We start from the raw sequence: 24,019 nt of genomic DNA, 5'->3' as shown, positions 1-24,019 counted from the left end.
GCTGTGGGGCATTCCAGACATGGATCTAATGGCCTCTCGTCAGAACTTCAAAGTTCCCTGCTACGGGTCCAGATCCAGGGATCCCAAGGCGGCTCTAGTGGATGCACTAGTAGCACCTTGGACCTTCAAACTAGCTTATGTGTTCCCGCCGTTTCCTCTCATCCCCAGGCTGGTAGCCAGGATCAATCAGGAGAGGGCGTCGGTGATCTTGATAGCTCCTGCGTGGCCACGCAGGACTTGGTATGCAGATCTGGTGAATATGTCATCGGCTCCACCTTGGAAGCTACCTTTGAGACGAGACCTTCTTGTTCAGGGTCCGTTCGAACATCCGAATCTGGTTTCACTCCAGCTGACTGCTTGGAGATTGAACGCTTGATTTTATCGAAGCGAGGATTCTCAGATTCTGTTATCGATACTCTTGTTCAGGCCAGAAAGCCTGTAACTCGAAAGATTTACCACAAGATTTGGAAAAAATATATCTGTTGGTGTGAATCTAAAGGATTCCCTTGGGACAAGGTTAAGATTCCTAGGATTCTATCCTTCCTTCAAGAAGGATTGGAAAAAGTATTATCTGCAAGTTCCCTGAAGGGACAGATTTCCGCCTTGTCGGTGTTACTTCACAAAAAGCTGGCAGCTGTGCCAGATGTTCAAGCCTTTGTTCAGGCTCTGGTTAGAATCAAGCCTGTTTACAAACCTTTGACTCCTCCTTGGAGTCTCAATTTAGTTCTTTCAGTTCTTCAGGGGGTTCCGTTTGAACCCTTGCATTCCGTTGATATTAAATTATTATCTTGGAAAGTTTTGTTTTTGGTTGCAATTTCTTCTGCTAGAAGAGTTTCAGAATTATCTGCTCTGCAGTGTTCTCCTCCTTATCTGGTGTTCCATGCAGATAAGGTGGTTTTGCGTACTAAACCTGGTTTTCTTCCGAAAGTTGTTTCTAACAAAAACATTAACCAGGAGATTATCGTACCTTCTCTGTGTCCGAAACCAGTTTCAAAGAAGGAACGTTTGTTGCACAATTTGGATGTTGTTCGCGCTCTAAAATTCTATTTAGATGCTACAAAGGATTTTAGACAAACATCTTCCTTGTTTGTTGTTTATTCCGGTAAAAGGAGAGGTCAAAAAGCAACTTCTACCTCTCTCTCTTTTTGGATTAAAAGCATCATCAGATTGGCTTACGAGACTGCCGGACGGCAGCCTCCCGAAAGAATCACAGCTCATTCCACTAGGGCTGTGGCTTCCACATGGGCCTTCAAGAACGAGGCTTCTGTTGATCAGATATGTAGGGCAGCGACTTGGTCTTCACTGCACACTTTTACCAAATTTTACAAGTTTGATACTTTTGCTTCTTCTGAGGCTATTTTTGGGAGAAAGGTTTTGCAAGCCGTGGTGCCTTCCATTTAGGTGACCTGATTTGCTCCCTCCCTTCATCCGTGTCCTAAAGCTTTGGTATTGGTTCCCACAAGTAAGGATGACGCCGTGGACCGGACACACCTATGTTGGAGAAAACAGAATTTATGTTTACCTGATAAATTACTTTCTCCAACGGTGTGTCCGGTCCACGGCCCGCCCTGGTTTTTTTAATCAGGTCTGATATTTTATTTTCTTTAACTACAGTCACCACGGTACCATATGGTTTCTCCTATGCAAATATTCCTCCTTAACGTCGGTCGAATGACTGGGGTAGGCGGAGCCTAGGAGGGATCATGTGACCAGCTTTGCTGGGCTCTTTGCCATTTCCTGTTGGGGAAGAGAATATCCCACAAGTAAGGATGACGCCGTGGACCGGACACACCGTTGGAGAAAGTAATTTATCAGGTAAACATAAATTCTGTTTTTGGTTGCAATTTTTTCTGCTAGAAGAGTTTCAGAGTTATCTGCTCTGCAGTGTTCTCCTCCTTATCTGGTGTTCCACGCAGATAAGGTGGTTTTGTGTACTAAGCCTGGTTTTCTTCCTAAAGTTGTTTCTAACAAAAATATTAACCAGGAGATAGTTGTTCCTTCTTTGTGTCCGAATCCAGTTTCAAAGAAGGAACGTTTGTTACACAATTTGGACGTAGTCCGTGCTCTAAAGTTCTATTTAGAGGCTACTAAGGATTTCAGACAAACATCTTCCTTGTTTGTTGTTTATTCTGGTAAAAGGAGAGGTCAAAAAGCGACTTCTACCTCTCTTTCCTTTTGGCTTAAAAGCATTATCCGATTGGCTTATGAGACTGCCGGACGGCAGCCTCCTGAAAGAATCACAGCTCACTCTACTAGGGCTGTGGCTTCCACATGGGCCTTCAAGAACGAGGCTTCTGTTGATCAGATATGTAAGGCAGCGACTTGGTCTTCACTGCACACTTTTGCCAAATTTTACAAATTTGATACTTTTGCTTCTTCGGAGGCTATTTTTGGGAGAAAGGTTTTGCAAACTGTGGTGCCTTCCGTTTAGGTGACCTGATTTGCTCCCTCCCTTCATCCGTGTCCTAAAGCTTTGGTATTGGTTCCCACAAGTAAGGATGACGCCGTGGACCGGACACACCTATGTTGGAGAAAACAGAATTTATGCTTACCTGATAAATTACTTTCTCCAACGGTGTGTCCGGTCCACGGCCCGCCCTGGTTTTTTTAATCAGGTCTGATGAATTATTTTCTCTAACTACAGTCACCACGGTATCATATGATTTCTCCTATGTATATTTCCTCCTGTCCGTCGGTCGAATGACTGGGGTAGGCGGAGCCTAGGAGGGATCATGTGACCAGCTTTGCTGGGACTCTTTGCCATTTCCTGTTGGGGAAGAGAATATCCCACAAGTAAGGATGACGCCGTGGACCGGACACACCGTTGGAGAAAGTAATTTATCAGGTAAGCATAAATTCTGTTTTTCTCCCCTCTACGATGTGTTTGGTTAGCATTCTTAATTTCTTCAGTGCTGATGGATGAATGCTTAAAGATCCTTTGCTTGTTTTAGCCTTTTTTTGTGGAGGTGTAAGATTTTCAATTCTGCCAAGAGCTTCTTTAGGTGTGTAAGACTTTTTTTTTGTACTGCCTTTATTTCCTATTTATGATTATTATGCTTTGATCATATTATTTATTTGTTTTCACATTATTTTCTTCTGTGATTTCTTAGGCCTGTTACTTCATTATTGAGCATACTGAACCTGTCCCCACTACTGTAAATGTTCGTTTCGAAGAAGCTAGATCAAATGAACACTTTCCTACTATAATTAAGTATGTTTTTTGCAAGCTTGTTGATATTATACTACCTCCACTTCATCTGTTTTACTGTATTGTATGAATCATTTAATGCATTCTAATCAGATCAATGCTGCTTTTCTAAGGGTATCTGTCATTCCTTGGTGTGTTCTATACAAGGGAGTTCTTCAGATTTTTCTTTGGGATTTAAAGATTTTGTATGCTTTACTCTATCTGAAATGTTGCCAGCTATGCCTCCTCCAAGTAAGTGTAAAGGGTTGGTTACTGATAATCCCTCCTCTAGCTTATCTGATTTAAATAGATCTAAATTGTTTCTGAATTTTCCTCTGAAGGTGAGGTATTTTCAGATGATCAAGAGCTTCCGGGTCAAGAAACAGATTCATCCTCTTTTCTGTTTAAGCTTAAACATCTTTGTTCTCTTTTAAGACAAGTGTTATGTACCTTAAGGGTTCAGGATAATAATGTTTCTGAGGATAAGTCTGTGAAGCAATTGGATTTGATTTTTAAATCTACTGCTAAGTCTCCAGAGGTTTTTCAAGTTGGAAATGCTGTCTCTGAATTAATTTCTAAAGAATGGTATTAGCCAGGTATCCAGTTTAATCCTGCTTTAAATTTTAAGATGTTTAAATTGTCTGCTTCTAATATAGAACTTTGGGAAACTATCCCTTAAGTAAATGGGGGCTATTTATACACTGGCTAGACTTAGAGTCTTTTCATAGAAAAGTTTTTCAGCAAGTAGGTTTTCTTTTTAGATTAGCAATTAGTATTGCTTCTGTTTATGCAGCCTCTACTTATTGGTTTTAAGGTTTCTCTGAATAGTTTTCAGAGGCGTCTGCCGGTGAAGCGTTTTTGGAATCTGTTAAAACTCTTAAAGACATCTAAGGCTTTAATTTGTGATGCTGTTGTTGACATTATTAATCAGGGCTTCTAATAATTTGCATCTTTTCATCCTTTCGTCAATATAGGAACCAAAAATCCTCCCCTTCCTCTCAAAAAACAGGGTTCTGATCCAGAACTTCTTTCAGGGGCAGATTACGCCTTTTTCAGGAGCTTGGTTTCAGTCTGTTTAAGATCCATGGGTTCTAAATATAGTTTCCCAGAGATTTCACAGAATTGGTTTCAAATTGAAGCCTCCCAGGGGAAGATTTCTTCTGTCTCATGTTCCAAAAAATCCTGTAAAGGGAAGAGCCTTCTTTCAGTCAGTCATCAATCTGGAGTTTATGGGTGTAATAGTCCCAGTTTCGAAGTCAAAACAGTGTCAGGCGTTTTATTCCATCCTCTTGTTCCCAAAAAGGAGGGAAATTGCAGATGTGTTCTGGATTTAAAGACTTTAAACACATTTCTCAGGGCTCCTTCTTTCAAGATGGAATCAATTCAGATTATTCTTCCTTTTGTTCAGCAAGGGCAGTTTAATACATAATAGATTTGAAGGATGTTTATCTTCATATCCCTATTCACAGGGATAGTTATTGAATTCTAAGATTTGCAATTCTGGACAAGCATTTTTATTTGTTCCTCTTCAGTTTGGTCTGGCTACCGCACCCAGAATATTCACAAAGGTTCTGGGGACTCTTATCAGTAATAAGAGCTCAGGGTAGTTCCTTACCTAGACAATATCTTGGTACAGGCTCCATCTTTACATTTAGTTGTATAGCATACCGACAGACTATTGTTTCTTCAAAAGCATGGTTAGAAAATTAATTTTCCAAAAGAGTTCTCTTACTCTTCAGGCCAGGGTTATTACATTTCTAGGTGTGATAATAGATTTGATCTCCATGAGAGTTTCCTTGACGAATCTGCAAAGGCTTAAACTTCTGTGCAAATCTTCAGTCTTTTCCATGCAAAGAGCTACAGAAGGAAAAGGAACAGTCTCATGATAGCTTCAGGTGATGTTCTGTTTGCTTGGTTTCACATCAGACCTCTTCAGCTTTGTATGCTTTGTCAGTGGTGCAGGGATTACATTCAGTTGGCTCAAAAGTTTTCTTTTGGATGCCAATATAAGACGATCCTTTTCCTTTAATCATCGGCCCTTTGTTCAAGAGGCATTCTTTGTCTGTTCAAATTAGACTGTGATCACAACAGATGTAAGTCTTTCAGGTTGGGGTGCAGTCTGGGGTCCCAGAGGGCACAGGGCGTTTGGTTCTACCTGGGAGGCAAGGTTATCAATAAATGTTCTGGAACTCTTCAGAATTGGCCTGTCCTGAAAATATTGACTTATTTACTTTTCCAGTCATACATTGTCACAGCAGTGGTTTATAAGAATAGGGTATTATGAGTCCCTTTTGATGGGTGAATGCTTTTTGGATCAGAATTTGATTCTATTCTCAAAACTGTCTCTGGGGGAAAAGCGTGCATGGCATGGAGGTTGAACGACTAGTTCTCAAAAACAGAGGTTTCTCAGATTCTGTTATCTCTACTTTACTGCAAGCCAGAAAGCCTGTTACACAAATATTGTAAGATTTGGAAAGGTTACTTTAGTGTTCTTCTAGAGGTTTCTCTTGGAAATCTTTTAGATTCTCTAGAATTCTTCAGTTCCTTCAAGATGAACTAGTTAAGGGATTATCGGCCTGATTTTGGCATTATCTGTTTAATTTCACAAAAAACTGGCCAAATTACATGAAAAAGGAGATAAATAATAAAAATATGTTGCAGAGTTGTATCACGCATAACTAAACTTATGTAAAAATCTCAAGGTATTTACTGTCTAACCACTCTCCAGCCTACCGGTTCCTAAATTGTTCTAGGTAGCTGATTTATTAAAACTCACTCATCTCAAAGAACTTCAGAGAAATATTGACTATATTAGAGCTATAGTACAGAGTGTGCACATGTTTCCATGTTACAATCCCAGAGCTGGTCATCATGCAAAATGACAAAATGTAGTCCTACAATTGATATGGTGCAGGATGCTATGGCTTTGTATGTTTCTGTAATAGGAAGGTTAGTTCACTTGTACTCTTTTTCACTTTGTCATTTACAATCAGGTGGAGTGAGGTCACGCGGAAGGTAGAATTGTGGGTTCAGATCTTGGAACTGAATGAGAATGGAGAGTATTGTCCCGTGGAAGTGATCCCAGCAAAAGATGTTCAAACAGGCGGTATCTACCAGCTTAAACAGGTAAAGACAAAGATTGGTCAGTATGTTTAAAAGTATCAATAGTGTCACAGTGCATATGTCTGTTTTCCTAACTATTAAATAAAGTGCTTTAAAGGGATATTTTTTCTCTTGTAAGGTGTATCCAGTCCACGGATCATCCATTACTTGTGGGATATTCTCCTTCCCAACAGGAAGTTGCATGAGGATCACCCACAGCAGAGCTGTCTATGTAGCTCCTCCCCTAACTGCCATACCCAGTCATTCTCTTGCAACTCTCGACAAGCATGGAAGTAGTAAGAGAGAAGTGGTAAAACGTAGTTGTTTTTTTCTTCAATCAAAAGTTTGTTATTTTTAAATGGTACCGGAGTTGTACTATTTTTGTCCCAGGCAGAAAATACAAGAAGAATCTGCCTGTGATTTCTATGATCTTAGCAGGTTGTAACTAAGATCCATTGCTGTTCTCACACATAACTGAAGAGAGAGGTAACTTCAGCTGGGGAATGGCGTGCAGGTTAACCTGCTATGAGGTATGTGCAGTTAAAACATTTTTCTAGAGATGTAAATGCTAGAAAATGCTGCTGATACCAGATTTATGTAAGGTAAGCCTTAATACAGTGATTTAATAGCGACTGGTATCATGCTTACTTTCAGAGCTAATACTCTTATAGATTTTGAATATAAAACGTTTGCTGGAATGTTTAAACGTTTTTATATATGCTTTGGTGATAAAACTTTATTGGGGCCTAGTTTTTTTCCACATGGCTGGCTTAAATTTGCCTAGAAACAGTTTCCTTAGGCTTTCCACTGTTTAGACATGAATGGGAGGGGCCTAATTTAGCGCTTTATTGCGCAGTAACTTTTACAGACTAAGACATCCAGCTTTCCTCCAGGAGTCCCCTGAATGCTATAGGACCTCTCTAAAGGGCTCTTAGGCTTTCCAAAGTAGTTTGTTTGGGAAGGTAGGGCCACAGCAGAGCTGTGGCAGTTTGTTGTGACTGTTAAAAAAGTCTATATCTTTTTTTTTTATCCGTTTTTTGAACTAAGGGGTTAATCATCCATTTGCAAGTGGGTGCAATGCTCTGTTGGCCTATTATACACACTGTAAAAATTTCGTTTGATTTACTGCTTTTTTTCACTGTTTTTCAAACTTTGTCCTTTTTTATTTTTCTTAAAGGCACAGTACCGTTTTTATTTTTTGCTTGTTAACTTGATTTAAAGTGTTTTCTAAGCTTGCTGGTCTCATTGCTAGTCTGTTTAAACATGTCTGACATAGAGGAAACTCCTTGTTCATTATGTTTAGAAGCCATGGTGGAACCCCCTCTTAGAATGTGTACCAAATGTACTGATTTCACTTTAAGTAATAAAGACCATATTTTGTCTTTAAAAAATTTATCACCAGAGGAATCTGACGAGGGGGAAGTTATGCCGACTAACTCGCCCCACGTGTCAGACCCTTTGACTCCCGCTCAAGGGACTCACGCTCAAATGGCGCCAAGTACATATAGTGCGCCCATGGTGTTTACTTTACAAGACATGGCGGCAGTCATGGATAATACACTGTCAGCGGTATTATCCAGACTACCTGGGTTACGAGGAAAGCGAGATAGCTCTGGAGTTAGAAGAAATACAGAGCATACTGACGCTTTAGTAGCTATGTCTGATACTTCCTCACAATATGCAGATGCTGAGGAAGGAGAGATTCTTTCTGTGGGTGATGTTTCTGACTCAGGGAAGAGGATTCAACCTCATTCTGATATGTCAACATTTAAATTTAAGCTTGAACACCTCCAAGTATTGCTCAGGGAGGTTTTAGCTGCTCTGAGTGACTGTGATACAATTGCAGTGCCAGAAAAATTGTGTAGATTGGATAAATACTATGCAGTGCCGGTGTGCACTGATGTTTTTCCAATACCTAAAACGTTTACAGAAATTATTACTAAAGAATGGGATAGACCAGGTGTGCCGTTCTCTCCCCCTCCTATTTTTAAGAAAATGTTTCCGATAGATGCCACCACATGGGACTTATGGCAGACAGTCCTTAAGGTGGAGGGAGCAGTTTCTACCCTAGCTAAGCATACTACTATCCCTGTCGAGGACAGTTGTGCTTTCTCAGATCCAATGGATAAAAAGTTAGAGGGTTACCTTAACAGGGATTTTACTCAAATCTGTTTGTGGTTCCCAAAAAAGAGGGAACCTTCAGACCAATTTTAGATCTCAAAATCTTAAACAAATTCCTCAGAGTCCCATCATTCAAGATGGAGACTACTCGTACCATCCTACCTATGATCCAGGAGGGTCAATACATGACTACAGTGGATTTAAAGGATGCTTATCTTCACATTCCGATACACAAAGATCATCATCGGTTTCTCAAGTTTGCCTTCCTGAACAGGCATTACCAGTTTGTAGCTCTTCCCTTTGGGTTAGCTACAGCCCCAAGAATCTTTACGAAGGTTCTAGGGTCACTTCTGGCGGTCCTAAGACCGCGGGGCATAGCAGTGGCCCCTTATTTAGACGACATTCTGATACAGGCGTCAAATTTCCAATTTGCCAAGTCTCATACGGACATAGTTCTGGCATTTCTGAGGTTGAATGGGTGGAAGGTGAACGAAGAAAAGAGTTCTCTATCCCCTCTCACAAGAGTTTCCTTTCTGGGAACTCTAATAGATTCTGTAGAAATGAGGATTTACCTGACAGAGACCAGGTTATCAAAACTTCTAAATTCCTGCCGTGTTCTTTATTCCACTTCTCGCCCTTTGGTGGCTCAGTGTATTGAAGTAATCGGCTTAATGGTAGCGGCAATGGACATAGTGGGATTCTCTTCTCTGGTGGCTATCTCGGGTCCATCTGTCCAAAGGTATGACCTTTCGCAGGCCAGATTGGACAATTGTAACGACAGATGCCAGCCTTCTGGGCTGGGGTGCAGTCTGGAACTCCCTGAAGGCTCAGGGCTTGTGGACTCAGGAGGAGACACTCCTTCCAATAAACATTCTGGAACTAAGAGCGATATTCAATGCTCTTCAGGCTTGGCCTCAGCTAGCGACAATGAGGTTCATCAGATTTCAGTCGGACAACATAACGACTGTGGCTTACATCAACGATCAAGGGGGAACAAGGAGTTCCCTAGCGATGTTAGAAGTCTCAAAGATAATTCGCTGGGCAGAGATTCACTCTTGCTACCTATCAGCTATCCATATCCCAGGTGTGGAGAACTGGGAGGCGGATTTTCTAAGTCGTCAGACTTTTCATCCGGGGGAGTGGGAACTCCATCCGGAGGTATTTGCACAATTGATTCATCGTTGGGGCAAACCAGAACTGGATCTCATGGCATCTCGCCAGAACGCCAAACTTCCTTGTTACGGATCCAGGTCCAGGGATCCCAAGGCGACACTGATAGATGCTCTAGCAGCACCTTGGTCTTTCAACCTGGCTTATGTGTTTCCACCCTTTCCTCTGCTCCCTCGTCTGATTGCCAAAATCAAGCAGGAGAGAGCATCGGTGATCTTGATAGCGCCTGCGTGGCCACGCAGGACTTGGTATGCAGATCTGGTGGACATGTCATCCTTTCCTTTCCACCATGGACTCTGCCGATGAGACAGGACCTTCTACTTCAGGGTCCTTTCAACCATCCAAATCTAATTTCTCTGAGACTGACTGCCTGGAGATTGAACGCTTGATTTTATCAAAGCGTGGCTTCTCCGAGTCAGTTATTGATACCTTAATTCAGGCACGAAAGCCTGTCACCAGGAAAATCTATCATAAGATATGGCGTAAATATCTTTATTGGTGTGAATCCAAGGGTTACTCATGGAGTAAAGTCAGGATTCCCAGGATATTATCTTTTCTCCAAGAAGGATTGGAAAAAGGATTGTCAGCTAGTTCCTTAAAGGGACGGATTTCTGCTCTGTCTATTCTTTTGCACAAGCGTCTGGCGGATGTTCCAGACGTTCAGGCTTTTTGTCAGGCTTTAGTTAGAATCAAGCCTGTGTTTAAACCTGTTGCTCCGCCATGGAGTTTAAATTCTACTAGAGCTGTGGCTTCCACATGGGCCTTTAAAAATAAGGCTTCTGTTGAACAGATTTGCAAGGCGGCGACTTGGTCTTCGCTTCATACCTTTTCTAAATTCTATAAATTTGATACTTTTGCTTCTTCGGAGGCTATTTTTGGGAGAAAGGTTTTACAGGCAGTGGTACCTTCCGTTTAAGTGCCTGCCTTGTCCCTCCCTTCATCCGTGTACTTTAGCTTTGGTATTGGTGTCCCACAAGTAATGGATGATCCGTGGACTGGATACACCTTACAAGAGAAAACACAATTTATGCTTACCTGATAAATTTATTTCTCTTGTGGTGTATCCAGTCCACGGCCCGCCCTGTCATTTTAAGGCAGGTATTGTTTAATTTTAAACTACAGTCACCACTGCACCCTATGGTTTCTCCTTTCTCTTGCTTGTCTTCGGTCGAATGACTGGATATGGCAGTTAGGGGAGGAGCTATATAGACAGCTCTGCTTTGAGTGATCCTCTTGCAACTTCCTGTTGGGAAGGAAAATATCCCACAAGTAATGGATGATCTGTGGACTGGATACACCACAAGAGAAATAAATTTATCAGGTAAGCATAAATTGTGGGTTTTTTTTGTAAAAGATGTCCATGTCAATTTCATGCTTGTCATGGAATGTCTGTGTCCGCTAGTACATTGTTTCTCAACTGCGGTCCTCAAGTAGCTCTAGCAGGCCAGGTTTTCATTATAGCTGAACTAGTGCACAGGTGAAATAATCAGCTGATGGGTGAGAGCAAGTTAGTAACCATGGTGTTATTGATCAGCTGATTTTGTCACCTGTGCACTTGTTCAGCTATAAGGAAAACCTGACCTGTTGGGGGTACTTGAAGTGGTTGAGAAACACTGCACTAGTAGAACTGTTGTGTTTGACTGTCTATGTCAGTTAGTGAGCAATTGATATCAGTTGCGCAGAAGCATACATTTCTTTCTAGTATCAAAATAATATTTTGCTTTAACATTTCAATATTGTTAACAATGGGACTTGTTAGTTACAATTGAAATTTAATGATTCATTTAGAGGGCACAATAAAAGTTCCAATTACCTTAGTATCCTTTTTTCCTTTTTTTTTTTTTTTTTTTAATATTTTTATTGAGGCAAAAAAATATAACATTACAAAGCAACCACTTACAAAGGCCCTCAACCCGTAAGGGTGAATTATTGTGGTATACAAAAATTATTCTTATACAAACTTTACAAATAGCAATATTGTGAAGCATAAATGATAAGAACCAATTCAATAACTAAAAATGACAGAACTCCAGAGATGATACTAGTATTGTACTGTTATCTGTATGAATAATAAAGGCAGAAGGCAAACCTCAAATTTTCAAATTAGCCACATACATGGTCACTTTTGGGCCCTTGAACTATACGTGCACAAATAAATTTATACATAGGAGCACTATAAATCAAAAACAATAGAGAAACAGTAAAATAAACATGGGGAAAATGTGGAACTCTCACTGCATCAATTTGCGATGGCACCTATATTATGATAAGTAATCCTATAAAGATCAATACATAAGCTTAAGTTATATAAAAATAATAGTACCACTATCAAAAGTAGATATGGAGCAGAAGGACTGTCTAGTGTAAAATCAGTTCACTAACAGGGGTGGAGTGGAGAGAATCTGAGGACTAATATACCAGGGCAGAATAATATGGGAGAGTATACACTAATTACTGAACTATTCCTAAAGATGTAGAAAGAGTGGGTGTCTCTAACTCCATATAAACTCTACATAGATCAAATGCTTATAGTAAATCCTAATGGCATAACCAATTACTTTAACCTAGCATCTGTTCATAATGTGAAACATACCAGTCCCTACGAAGTCATTACAAACATTATGAATAAAGCACAGGTACATGCATATATTAGCGATATAATTAGCATAATGTTTAGGATTTGTGCAAATGGAGGTCAGACTATACTAGTAACTATTAAAATTATATATATCTCACTAAAATAAAATCAGAACACATCAGTAACACTATTAAGTATATAAAAAATAGAAATCGCAAATATAACACAATATCCACTGTGATTCCTATACCTAAGTAAACAGATTGAGCCCCATATAATGATCACAGGTATCCGAGAGACTATACATAATACTACCGGTAAATAAAAACAGTTGTAGCTTGTTCCTAAGTGCAACCAGTAAGACATAGTAAGTAAGATGGGGGGAAATTCTACCCTTAACAGAGGGGGGGGTCAAATTCTAGAGGAACAAGGTATTAAAAAAAAAAAAGGAAATACACTGAAGTCGAGTAACCGTATATCAGTCCTCATGTTATCAACAAAGAGTTACCCCACTCCAGCTCTATCAGGCAGGGACCGGCTTCCTACACTGGCGACAAAGTTCAGTCCGATAAACCAGAGGAGGTATAGCAAGAAGAATGCGGTCGTGGCAATATCCCTCACACCTCTGTAGAAAGTCGCAGGAACATGATAACTCTGAATCCGCAATAGTAGGTACATTGGCTCAGTGTGCACTACGAAGGGGAAATGCAAAAAAAAAACCCAACAATGGCTGCACTGCATCCTCCAAACTTAGTCGCTGTATTTCAACTGAGCTCTGCAGTACCTGGGATCCGGCAGGCCTCGGCAATGTCTGTGACGGGGCGTTAACCCTCTGATGGTCCAAGGCAACCCGCATAGCGGGCAGTGGTCTAGTGAATCTCACCTTGGTATCGGAGTGCAATACTGTAGGCTCTCCCTTTGTGAGAACCGTCCCCTTGGTTAGCCTTGATTCAGCATTACATAGGATCAATAATTCCCTAGGGCCAGCGTCTCTCTCCCGCACAACAACTTCCTCGCATAGGAAAGTAGGTATCACTGTCCCACATGTAGATGTTACCTCAATCTCTATAGCAAGCACATATAGATCGGGTGGGTCAGTCCATGTTGCGCACTCTCTGAAATAGTCGATCTACTGGAAGGGGAAGCAGCAAAGAAACCGGCACATCTATTACTGAGACTATCTCCGCCTGGGGCTGCATTGACTTCTCCATAATAGCATTCCCTTTGTCAGAATTTATCATGTCTGTTTGTTTCTCCCTTGGTGCCGCTATATTGTATTCACCTGCTGTAAACAGACTATTCAGTGTGGCTCTCAGAGTTAACTCAAATCCTCTAAATTGTAAATCAATCACATGCTGCATCTCTTTACCCCACCGCCATTTTTGAAAAGCGATATTCGAGTTCTCCAAAATTCCCAAATTGTACTCTAAGTATAACTGAGAAAGTTTTATAGTCGTATCTGTGTACGTTGTGACCCAGAGGCCTGGGGGGAATATTAACGGCAGCCCCAGCCACGCTGTTCACTATCCCCAAATCAATGATGGCCTAGTTAACAGAAGTTATGCGCGGCTCACTTGAATAACATAGGTCAGGGTGTCAGGCATCCGCTCCTGGACTTAGTGACTTAGCTTCTAAGTATAACAGTCCTAGGAAAATAGTTCTTCTTGGTTGAAGCTAAAAAGCAAATGTAACAAAATATAAGCAGGAGCTTCATTAAGACACGTCCTGCCGCTCCAAGCATAGGCTCCGCCCCCGCCCTAATATCTTTTTTTAAAAACATTTTTATTTTTTTAAACATAGCTCCTTTCCACAAGAGCACACTGTGGGTAGGCTTAGCAGCGTGCACGTGTCCTGAGAACTATATATACAATAATATTGTAGCAAACACCTTGGCCACATAATATAACAGTATAAGGCTCAACATATGTGCACACTCATGAGCCTTTCTCAGTATTCTCTCATTGAAAAAAACTTTATTTAATAAAGGACCCGAAGAGAAAGCAGTACATTTAATAGATGTAAAATGTAAAGGGATTTTTGTTTGTTTTTATTTATTTTGTAATGTTTGGTTACTTGTGTATGATGTGCAGGTTCAGACATAACAGAAGAAACTGTTGCTCATCTAACTTTTAAAAAAACTGATTCTTGATAAAAAGGCACACAGTTCTTGGTTACTCTTAAAAACCTTTGTTTTTATTAAACGCACATTTTAAGTAGCTAATGAATGCACTTGTGTAACTGTTCTCAAATTTGCTTTGTTCTCTTTGTTGAACAGTAAATCTGTTTAGGCTCACAAGACCACGTGCGTCTTTAGAACTATATGGCAGCAATGTTTGCAATAATGTTTGCTTGTAATGTTATACAATGTTGCAAACATTACTAGTATAGAGTGCTAAAGACGTGTGCAACCTCCTGAGCTCTTGTGATCCTACCTAGGTTTACTATTTAGCAAAGGATACTTGGAGAACAAAGCAATTTGATAATAGAAGTAAATTGGAAATGTATTTAAAAGTACATACGCTATATAAATCATTCAAAATTCATTTTGACTTTCTTGAATATACATGAACAATTATAGAAATGTTCTGTTATGTTCTAATAATTTCCATTAAAAATGTGATTATCATTGTAGTTTAGGAATTTGTTTAATATATCACTTTCATTTAAAATGTATCTGGAAAATTCAAAATATTTTTAAACTGAACTTAAAACCAAGAGGTACTTACAGTCGTTTTTGAGACATTTACAACAATTCTATAAAGCGTTCAAAGGCAGTAATATACATTCATGATTTATTTTTATTGTGTTCACTGTAAAATACCTTTCTTTCATGTAATTGGCAAGAGTCCATAAGCTAGTGACGTATGGGATATACATTCCTACCAGGAGGGGGCAAAGTTTCCTAAACCTCAAAATGCCTATAAATACACCACCTAACTCACTCATACCTCAGTTTTACAAACTTGTCCTCCTTTGGAGGTGGTGAAGCAAGATGTGCTTGATTTCTTCTGTGAAAGACGCTTCTAAGCATTTTGAAGCCCAATTCCTCTCAAAGTACAGTGTTTGTCTGAGGCATGTGAAGGGAGTATTGCCTAATGATACCATGTTTTCACCTATGGGAAATCTATTCTAGGGCTCTCTGTAAATCGGTCGCAGGGATTCTTCTGCTGCCTCCCTTTACAGATCTGCATTATACTCCTCTACCATTATCTCTAGATGTTATAGTACTGGTATGGCTGTCTGCTATATGTGGTTGGGTGTCTTCTGGTAAGTATATATCATTTTTTAAGACACTCTCAGCTATGTTTGGCACTTTATATTATAAAGTTTTTAATACATATTGTATATATTTGCTATGAGTCGGGTCTGTGTATATTTCTCTTTGCAGTCTAACAGTTTCAGCATGGAGATTATGTTTATGAGAGAATTTAGGTATTTTTTTCTTACCTGGGGTTCCCATTCCTGAAACTGCTATTTTGAGGAAATTGGATATTTTGTTTAAATGTTATTTTTTCTTTTTTGTTACATTTTGCAAGATGTCTCAAACTGATCCTGCCTCTGATGTTTCTGTAGGAAGCTGTCTGAACACAATTCTACCAAAGCTAAATGTGCGTTTGTTGTAAATTAGCTGATCTTATTTCTTCAGCTCAAATATGTGGCACTTGTTATGACAAATTATTACATGCTGATAATGTTTCTATAAGTACAGATACATCTACTGTTATTCCTTCACAGTCTAAAGTACATGATATTCCTGCAGATATGAAAGATTATTATATTGCTGCAGTCATAGAGAAGGCCAATTTAGAGTTTTGGGAAAAAAGTCCCTAAGGTCGATGGGGCTATTTCCACTCTTGCCAAAGTATTACTATTCCTATGGAAGATTGTACCTCTTTTAAGGATCCTTCAGATAAGAATATTGAATCTTATCTTAGATGAGCATATTTACATACTGGCTATATTCTTAGACCTGCTATTTCTATGGCGGATGTTGCTGCTGCTTCAACTTTTTAGCATTGTTCTTTTACTTCAACATGCTAATCATTTCATTTGTGATGCTATATTTGATGTAATTAAAATTGATATTAAATCTATGTCTTTAGCTATTCTTACTAGAAGAGCTTTATGGCTTAAATCTTGAAATGCTGACAAGGTCAAAATCTAGATTACTATCTCTATTTCAGGGTAATAATTTAATTGGTTCTTAATTGAATTCTATTACCTCCACTATCACTGGGGAAAAGGGAGTTTTTCTGCCCCAAGATAAGAAATCTAAGGCTAAGTTTAAGGCTTCCAATCGTTTTTGTTCCTTTCGTCAGAATAGAGAACAAAAAACCTCTCCTTCCCCTAAGGCCTCTGGCTCTAATTGGAGACCATCTCCGAATTGGAATAAATCCAAGCCTTATAAGAAACCAAATCCAGCCCCTAAAACTACATGAAGGTGCAGCCCTCAAACCAGTTCAACTGGTGGGGGGGGGGCAGATTGAAATTTTTTCAAGACATTTGAACAGATATTGTTTCTCAAGGGTGAAGTCTCAGGCTTTTCAGAAGTGTGTTTCAGACCTAGAGCTTTCAGGGGTGATTGTCCCAATTCTTGGGACATGGTTTGGGTTTTTATTCAAATCTATTGTCCCAAAGAAAGAAGATTCGTTCAGACCAATCCTGGATCTGAAAATTTTAAATCGTTTGTTAAGAGTCCCAACTTTCTAGATGGTGACTAAGGACTATTCTGCCTTTTGTTCAGCAAGGTCATTTCATGTCCACAATAGACTTACAGGACGCTTATCTTCACATTCCGATTCATCCAGACCACTATCGTTTTCTGAGATTCTCTTTTCTAGACTAACATTACCAATTTGTCGCTTTTCTGTTTGGCCTAGCGACATCTCCAAGAATTTTCTCGAAGGTTTTCTGTGCCCTTCTATCTGTATTCAGAGAGCAGGGTATTGCGGTGTTTCCTTATTTGGACGATATCTTGGTACTAGCTCAATCTTTTCATTTAGCAGAATCTCAAATGAAACAACTAGTGTGGTTTCTTCAAAGACATGGTTGGAGGATCAATTTACAAAAGAGTTTCTTGATTTCTCAAACACGTGTCACCTTTTTAGGTTTCCAGATAGATTCCGTGTCCATGACTCTTTCTCTAACAGATAAGAGATGACAAACGTTGGTTTTAGCTTGTCTAAACCTTCAGTCTCTATCATTCCCTTCAGTGGCTATGTGCATGAAAGTTTTAGGTCTCATGACTGCAGCATCAGTCGCGATCCCCTTTGCTCGTTTTCATATGAGACCTCTACAGCTTTGCATGTTGCACCAATGGTGCAGGGATTATACTCAGATATCACAGTTGATATACTTAAATCCCAAAACTCAGCTCTCTGACATGGTGGTTAAACCATCACCTTATTGTTCAAGGGGCCTCCTTTGTTCGTCCTTCCTGGACTGTGATCTCAACAGATGCAAGTCTTACAGGTTGGGGAGCTGTCTGGGGGTCTCTGGCAGCACAAGGGATTTGAAATCCTCAAGAGGCGAGGTTACCAATCAATATTTTAGAACTTCTGTGCTATTTTCAGAGCTCTTCAGGCTTGTCCTCTATTGAAGAGAGAACTTTACATTCATTTTCAGACAGACAATATCACAACAGTGGCATATGTCAATCAAAACTTTCATTATACAGATAGAGCATGCCATTTAAAACAACTTTCCAATTTACTTCCATTACCTAAATGTGCACAGTCTTTTTATATTTAAACTTTTTGAGTCACCAGCTCCTACTGAGCATGTGCAAGAATAAGTGTGTATGCATTTGTCAATGGCTGATGGTTGTCACATGGTACAGGGGGAGTGGAAAAAGACATAACTTTTAAAATTATCAGAAATTTTTTTACTATTCATTTGAAGTTCAGACTAAGTGCTATTGCATTGTCTTGTTATCTTGCATTTGTTGATTATGCAAATCTACTGTGTTGACTCGCAGTCCTTCAGCAATGAAAGAAGTATCTTGGATACTTTCTTGGGCGGAATCCAACTCTTGTCAAATTTCTGAGATTCATATCCCAGGTGTAGACAATTGGGAAGCGGATTATCTCAGCCATCAGACTTTACGGGGGGGGGGGGAGTGGGCTCTCCATCCAGATGTGTTTTTTCATCTTGTACAGATGTGGGGTCTCCGAGAAATAGATCTGATAGCCTCTCGTCTAAACAAGAAGCTTCCCAGATACCTTTTCAGGTCCAAGGATCCTCAGGCGGAGATAGTGGATGCTTTAGCACTTCCTTGGTTTTACCAACCTGCTTACATTTTTCCACCTTTGGTTCTTCTTCCAAGGGTGATCTCCAAGATTATAATGGAACAATCTTATGTGTTTCTGATAGCACCAGCATGGCCTCACAGGTTTTGGTATGCGGATATTGTCCGGATGTCCAGTTACCAGCCTTGGCCACTTCCTTTAAGGCCAGACCTTCTGTCTCAACTGCCGTTTTTCCATCAGGATCTCAAATCTCTAAATTTGAATGCTTGGAAAATGAACGTTTAGTGCTTAGTCATAGAGGTTTCTCTGACTCAGTGATTAGCACTATGATACAGGCTCGCAAGAAAGATTTATCATCGGGTTTGGAAAACCTATATTTCATGGTGTTCCACTCATGATTTTTCTTGGCATTCTTTTAGAATTCCTAGGATTTTACAGTTTCTTCTGGATGGTTTGGATAAAGGGTTGTCTGCAAATACTTTGAACAAATCTCTGCTCTTTCTGTCTTATTTCATAGAAAGATTGCTAAGCTTCCTGATATTCACTGTCTTGTTCAGGCTGTCATCTAACAGCTCCTGAGCAATCAGTCTCGACAGGTTTAACTGCTTGCTAATACACACTCAAGTCCATGTCAGAGAGTCGCTGCAAGACTGTCGCACTTGAGAGGCTGTGCCTGTTCCACAGCATGGATACTGAAGAGTAAGACAGTTTTATATATTCACTTTTGCTATACAGGATTACAGTGTGGCTCCTTTATGCCTCAAAAGGATCAAGGGTTAATATTATTATTTGAACAGTTAGGGGTTATTTATAACTGCTTTAATGTGAGAATTTTTTGGGCTCATAAACTGTGTGTGAGTGTTGTGCAGCTCATAATAGCTTAGCATCTTTTTCATAGCAGGTGAATTCCTGTGTCCATGCTCCACGTGACCGGGTGCAGTCTTTTCATTTTCCTACGATCCTGCTGTGAACATCACTCCTAAGGAGAGCGTTTTTACTGCTAGCTGTCTGGGTCTAGGAAGTTGTGAGTGCCCCAGCCAGTGGGATTATAAAGGTGCCATTTTTTAAAAAAAAAAAAGGACGTTCTTTTTGTCCTTCTGTGGATATATCTTAGCTATGGAGGACTCTGATACAACAGTAGAAGATTCCGCTCCTTCTGTACTAATTAATAATTCCTGTTTATAGTGTGAGGAGGCCGTGGTTTGCCTGCCTGCTTAATTTTGTTCAATTTGCCTAAGCACTGTTCTAAAGTCTAAGAAGGGAGACAAGCCTGCTAATACTCATAGCATTATTAGCCCCTCTGAGCCATCTACCTCTCAGGAATCTGTGTCCCGAGAGATTACTACCCTTTCTACGTTACCCGCTCCACTTGCATTTCCCCGCGTCTCAACTAATCCTCCGCCTGAAGGATGCTTTTTTCCTGCGGACTTTACCGCGCAGTTACAATCGGCGGTGTCTGCGGCCCTGAGTACCTTACCTTCCTCTAGCAAACGCAAGAGAAAGGTTAAAAATAGTTCTCCTGACCTAGAGTCATCTAAATATTTGTCGGATTTAGCTGCTATGTCCCAGCTATCCGAGGATGAGGATGAGTTAACCTCTGTAGCTTCAGAGTTTGAACTTTCTGAGTCAGAGAGGAACCCTCCTTTAGATTTAAAATTGAGCATCTGCGTTTTTTTTATTAAAGGAGGTTCTGTCTACGCTAGAGGTTCCAGTGGCTACCTACTGGTGCGACACACTGTTGGAGCTCATTGAGGTGGAGACTCCCCTCGAGGATATTCAGAGAATTGCTAACTCCTTCATCAGTGACACGAATATGCAGATTATTTGCCTAAATGCAAAGGGTTCTGGCTTTGCGGTTCTAGCCCGCCAGGCTCTCTGGTTGAAGTCTTGGTCTGCGGATATGACTTCTAAATCCAGACTCTTTTTCTCTTCCTTTCAAGGGGAAGATTTTATTCGTCCAGGGCTAGACTTCCTACCATAGGATAAGAAGAATAGGCCTAAGGGATGGCAATAGTCTAATTTTCATTCCTTTTTGTTCTGACAAATCACAACAACAGCAATCTTCATCCAAGTCCGAGCAGCCCAACAGTACTTGGAAATGCCGGCTCAGTCCTGGAATAAGTCCAAAAAGACTAAGAAGCACGCAGAGAACAAATCGGCATGAAGGGGCTGCCCCAGATCCGGGATCGGATCAAGTAGTGGGCAGACTGTCTCTTTTTTTCAGCAGCTTGGTTCCAGGATGTACAGGATCCTTGGGTCTTGGAGGTTGTATCTCAGGGATACCGGATAGAATTCAAATCTCATCCGCCCAGGGGCAGATTCCTACTCTCTAGGCTGTCTACAAGACCAGAAAAGCGGACTACATTTTTTGGTTGCGTATGGGATCTGTCCTCTTTAGAAGTAATTGTCCTGGTACCTACAGCAGAAAGAGGTTTGTGGTTTTATTCAAACCTTTTTGTGGTTCCAAAAAAGGAGGGAACTTTTAGTGCCTAAACACGTTTCTGAGCGTTCCCTCTTTCAAGATGGATACAATACATTCAATTCTTACTCTGGTTAAGGAAGGACAGTTTATAACCACCATAGACCCGAAGGATGCATACCTTCACGTTCTGATACACAAGGAACATTTTCAGTTCCTGAGGTTTGCCTTTCTGGACCAGCACTTCCAGTTCATAGTTTTTCTGTTTGGTCTAGCTACTGCTCCAAGGATATTTTCGAAGGTTCTGGGGGGGCTCTTCTAGCCATTGCCAGAACACAAGGTATTGCAGTAGCGCTTTTCCTGGACGATATCTTGGTATAGACACAATCTTTTTGTCTAGCGGAAGAACACTCTGAGTCCCTTCTCCGTCTTCAAAGTACAAGGGTGAATTTTCTGGGGACAATCTCAGACCCTTACAACTATGCATGCTGAGACAATGGAACAGCGACCATTCAGATCTGTCTCAACAGATTATGCTGGACAACCTGTCAAGAGACTCACTCTCTTGGTGGCTCTGTCCAGATCATCTGTCCCAAGGCACGTGCTTCTTGAGACCGTCCTGGGAGATTGTGACTACGGATGCAAGCCTTTCCGGGTAGGGAGCCGTTTGGGGTGCCAAGAAGGCACAAGGGCTGTGGACTCAGGAGTCCTCCCTTCCGATCAATATATTGGAGTTCCAGGCAATCTTCAGTGCCTTGAAGGCTTGGCCCCTTCTGGGTTTGTCCCAGTTTATCAGATTCCAATCAGACAATATAACACCAGTTGCCTACATCAACCATCAGGGAGAACGAGAAATTCCTTGTCGATGAGAGAAGTGTCTAAGATACTAGAGTGGGCGGAGACTCACAGATGTACGCTGTCAGTGATCCACATTCCGGGTGTGGACAACTGGGAAGCGGACTTCCTCAGCAGGCAATCCTTCCACCCAGGGGAATGGTCTCTCCACCCGAGGTGTTTGCAGAGATATGCAGCGAGTGGGGGACGCCGGAGATGGATCTCATGGCATCCCGTCTCAATATCAAGCTACCCAGGTATGGGTCAAGGTTGAGGGATCCTCAAGGGGAACTGATAGATGCCCTATCAGTACCATGGAGGTTCATACTCCTATATCTTTTTCCTCCGTTACTGCTTCTCCCTCCTGTGGTGGCTCGCATCAAGCAGGAGCTAGCATCAGTGATTCTGATTGCTCCATTGTGGCCGCGAAGGACGTGGTTTGCAGATCTGTTGGGGATGTCCTCATCTCCTCAGTGGAGCTTACTTTGTCGCAGAGATCTGCTGATACGGGGTCCCTTCGTTAATCAAAATCTAGATTATCTGAGGTTGACTGCATGGAGATTGAACGCTTAGTCTTAGCCAAGAAAGGGTTTTCTGAGTGTGTTATCGACACTCTGGTTCAAGCATGTAAGCCAGTTACTCGTCGTATCTACCATAAAGTGTGGAGGACTTACTTGTACTGGTGTGAAGAGCGTAGCTTTACCTGGCATAAGGTTAAGGTTGCCAGAATGTTATCTTTTTTCCAGGATTGACTGGAGAAGGGTCTATCTGCTAGTTCCCTGAAGGGACAGATATCGGCCCTGTCGGTTTTACTGCAGTCCTTTGTTAAGGCTCTGACTAGGATCAGACCTGTGTTTAGATCTGAGGCTCCTCCTTGGAGCCTCAATCTTGTTCTTATTGTTTTGCAGCAGGCTCCGTTTGAGCCTATGCATACTGTTGACATTAAATTGTTATCATGGAAGGTTCTTTTTTTGCTGGCTATTGCCTCTGCGCACAGAGTTTCTGAAATTTCTGCTTAGCAATTTGACCCCCCTTATCTGGTTTTGCATGCTGATAAGGTGGTTTTACGTACTAAATCAGGGTTCCTCTCTAAGGTGGTGTCGGATTGTAACATTAATCAAGAAATTGTTGTTCCTTCCTTGTGTCCTAATCCTTCTTCTGCGAAGGAACGTTTGCTTCACATTCTCGATGTGGTTCGTGCCTTGAAGTTCTATCTTCAGACTACTAAGGAATTCAGACAATTTTTCTTTGTTTGTCATCTATACGGGAAGCGTAAGGGGAAGAAGGCTACTACGACTTCCCTATCTTTCTGGTTGAGGAGTGTCATCCGCTTAGCTTATGAGACAGCGGGGAAACAGCCTCCTGAGAGGATAACGGCTCATTCCACTAGAGCAGTGGCTTTCTCCTGGGCTTTTAAGATCGAAGTCTCTATGCATCAGTTTTGTAAGGCGGGCACCTGGTCCTCCTTACACACTTTTTCTAAATTTTACAAGTTTGATGTGTTTGTTTCGGCTGAAGCAGCTTTCATGAGAAAAGTTTTACAGGCTGTTGTGCCCTCAGAATAGGGTCCGTCTCTTTTTTCTGTTCCCTCCCGTTATTCCTTCAGTGTCCCTGGAGCTTGGGTATAGTTTTCCCAACGGTAAGGAATATAGTCGTGGACTATCCCTGCCTAATGGAAGGAAAACATAATTTATGCTTACCAGATAAATTCCTTTCCTTCCTGGCAGAGGAGAGTCCACGACTCCGGCCGTAATTTATTTTTTGTTGGGTGGCTCCATATTTATATTATTTCTTCTGGCGCCTTTATACCCTGATGTTTCTCCTACTTTTCCTTATTCCCTCAACAGAATGACTGGGGATATAGGGGAAGTGGGAGGGATATTTAAGCCTTTGGCTGGGGTGTCTTTGCCTCCTCCTGGCCAGGTGTTGTATTTCCCAACAGTAAGGAATAAAATCGTTGACTCTCCCTGCCAGGAAGGAAAGGAATTTATCTTGTAAGCATAAATTATGTTTTTTCCATACTCCCTCGAGAGGATCTATTAACTTAAGTATGCTGCAAATTTCCTGAACTACTCAGTCCATTGTTTTTAAGCTGTTAATAATTTTAAATTTAGTTTCTGCACTGCTGTAAGTTATCACTGTGTGCAAAGTAGATATTACCCAAGCTGTAATAGTTAATGAACACCTCACTTTGTGGATTGCCACCCACCAAAGTTGCACTCTTAAGATGATGCACCAGCTGCCTAATAGCCTATAAAGTTTATGTAATTGGGCAATATTGCCAGTCAGAAACTACAGTATTGCCCAAACCAGTGTGCACTCCTGAGTCCCTTCATATACAGTCTTGCAAGCATAGAGGC

At 41.0% G+C, this 24,019-nt stretch overlaps 1 protein-coding gene across 1 annotated transcript in view; it reads left to right on the top strand.

The window, feature by feature from the left end:
* KIF13B (kinesin family member 13B) overlaps positions 1–24,019 on the top strand; it is a 654,496-nt gene that overhangs the window by 407,641 nt on the left and 222,836 nt on the right. Inside the window, exon 24 of the mRNA XM_053709534.1 lies at positions 6,181–6,313. Coding sequence (XP_053565509.1) covers positions 6,181–6,313 — 133 coding nt within the window. The remainder of the gene's footprint in view (positions 1–6,180; positions 6,314–24,019) is intronic.

The sequence above is a fragment of the Bombina bombina genome, chromosome 4 (assembly GCF_027579735.1).
Source record: "Bombina bombina isolate aBomBom1 chromosome 4, aBomBom1.pri, whole genome shotgun sequence".
NCBI classification, from domain to species: Eukaryota; Metazoa; Chordata; class Amphibia; order Anura; family Bombinatoridae; genus Bombina; species Bombina bombina.
The sequence above is the reverse complement of the archived record's forward strand: the minus strand, read 5'-3'. Positions and strand labels throughout refer to the sequence as shown.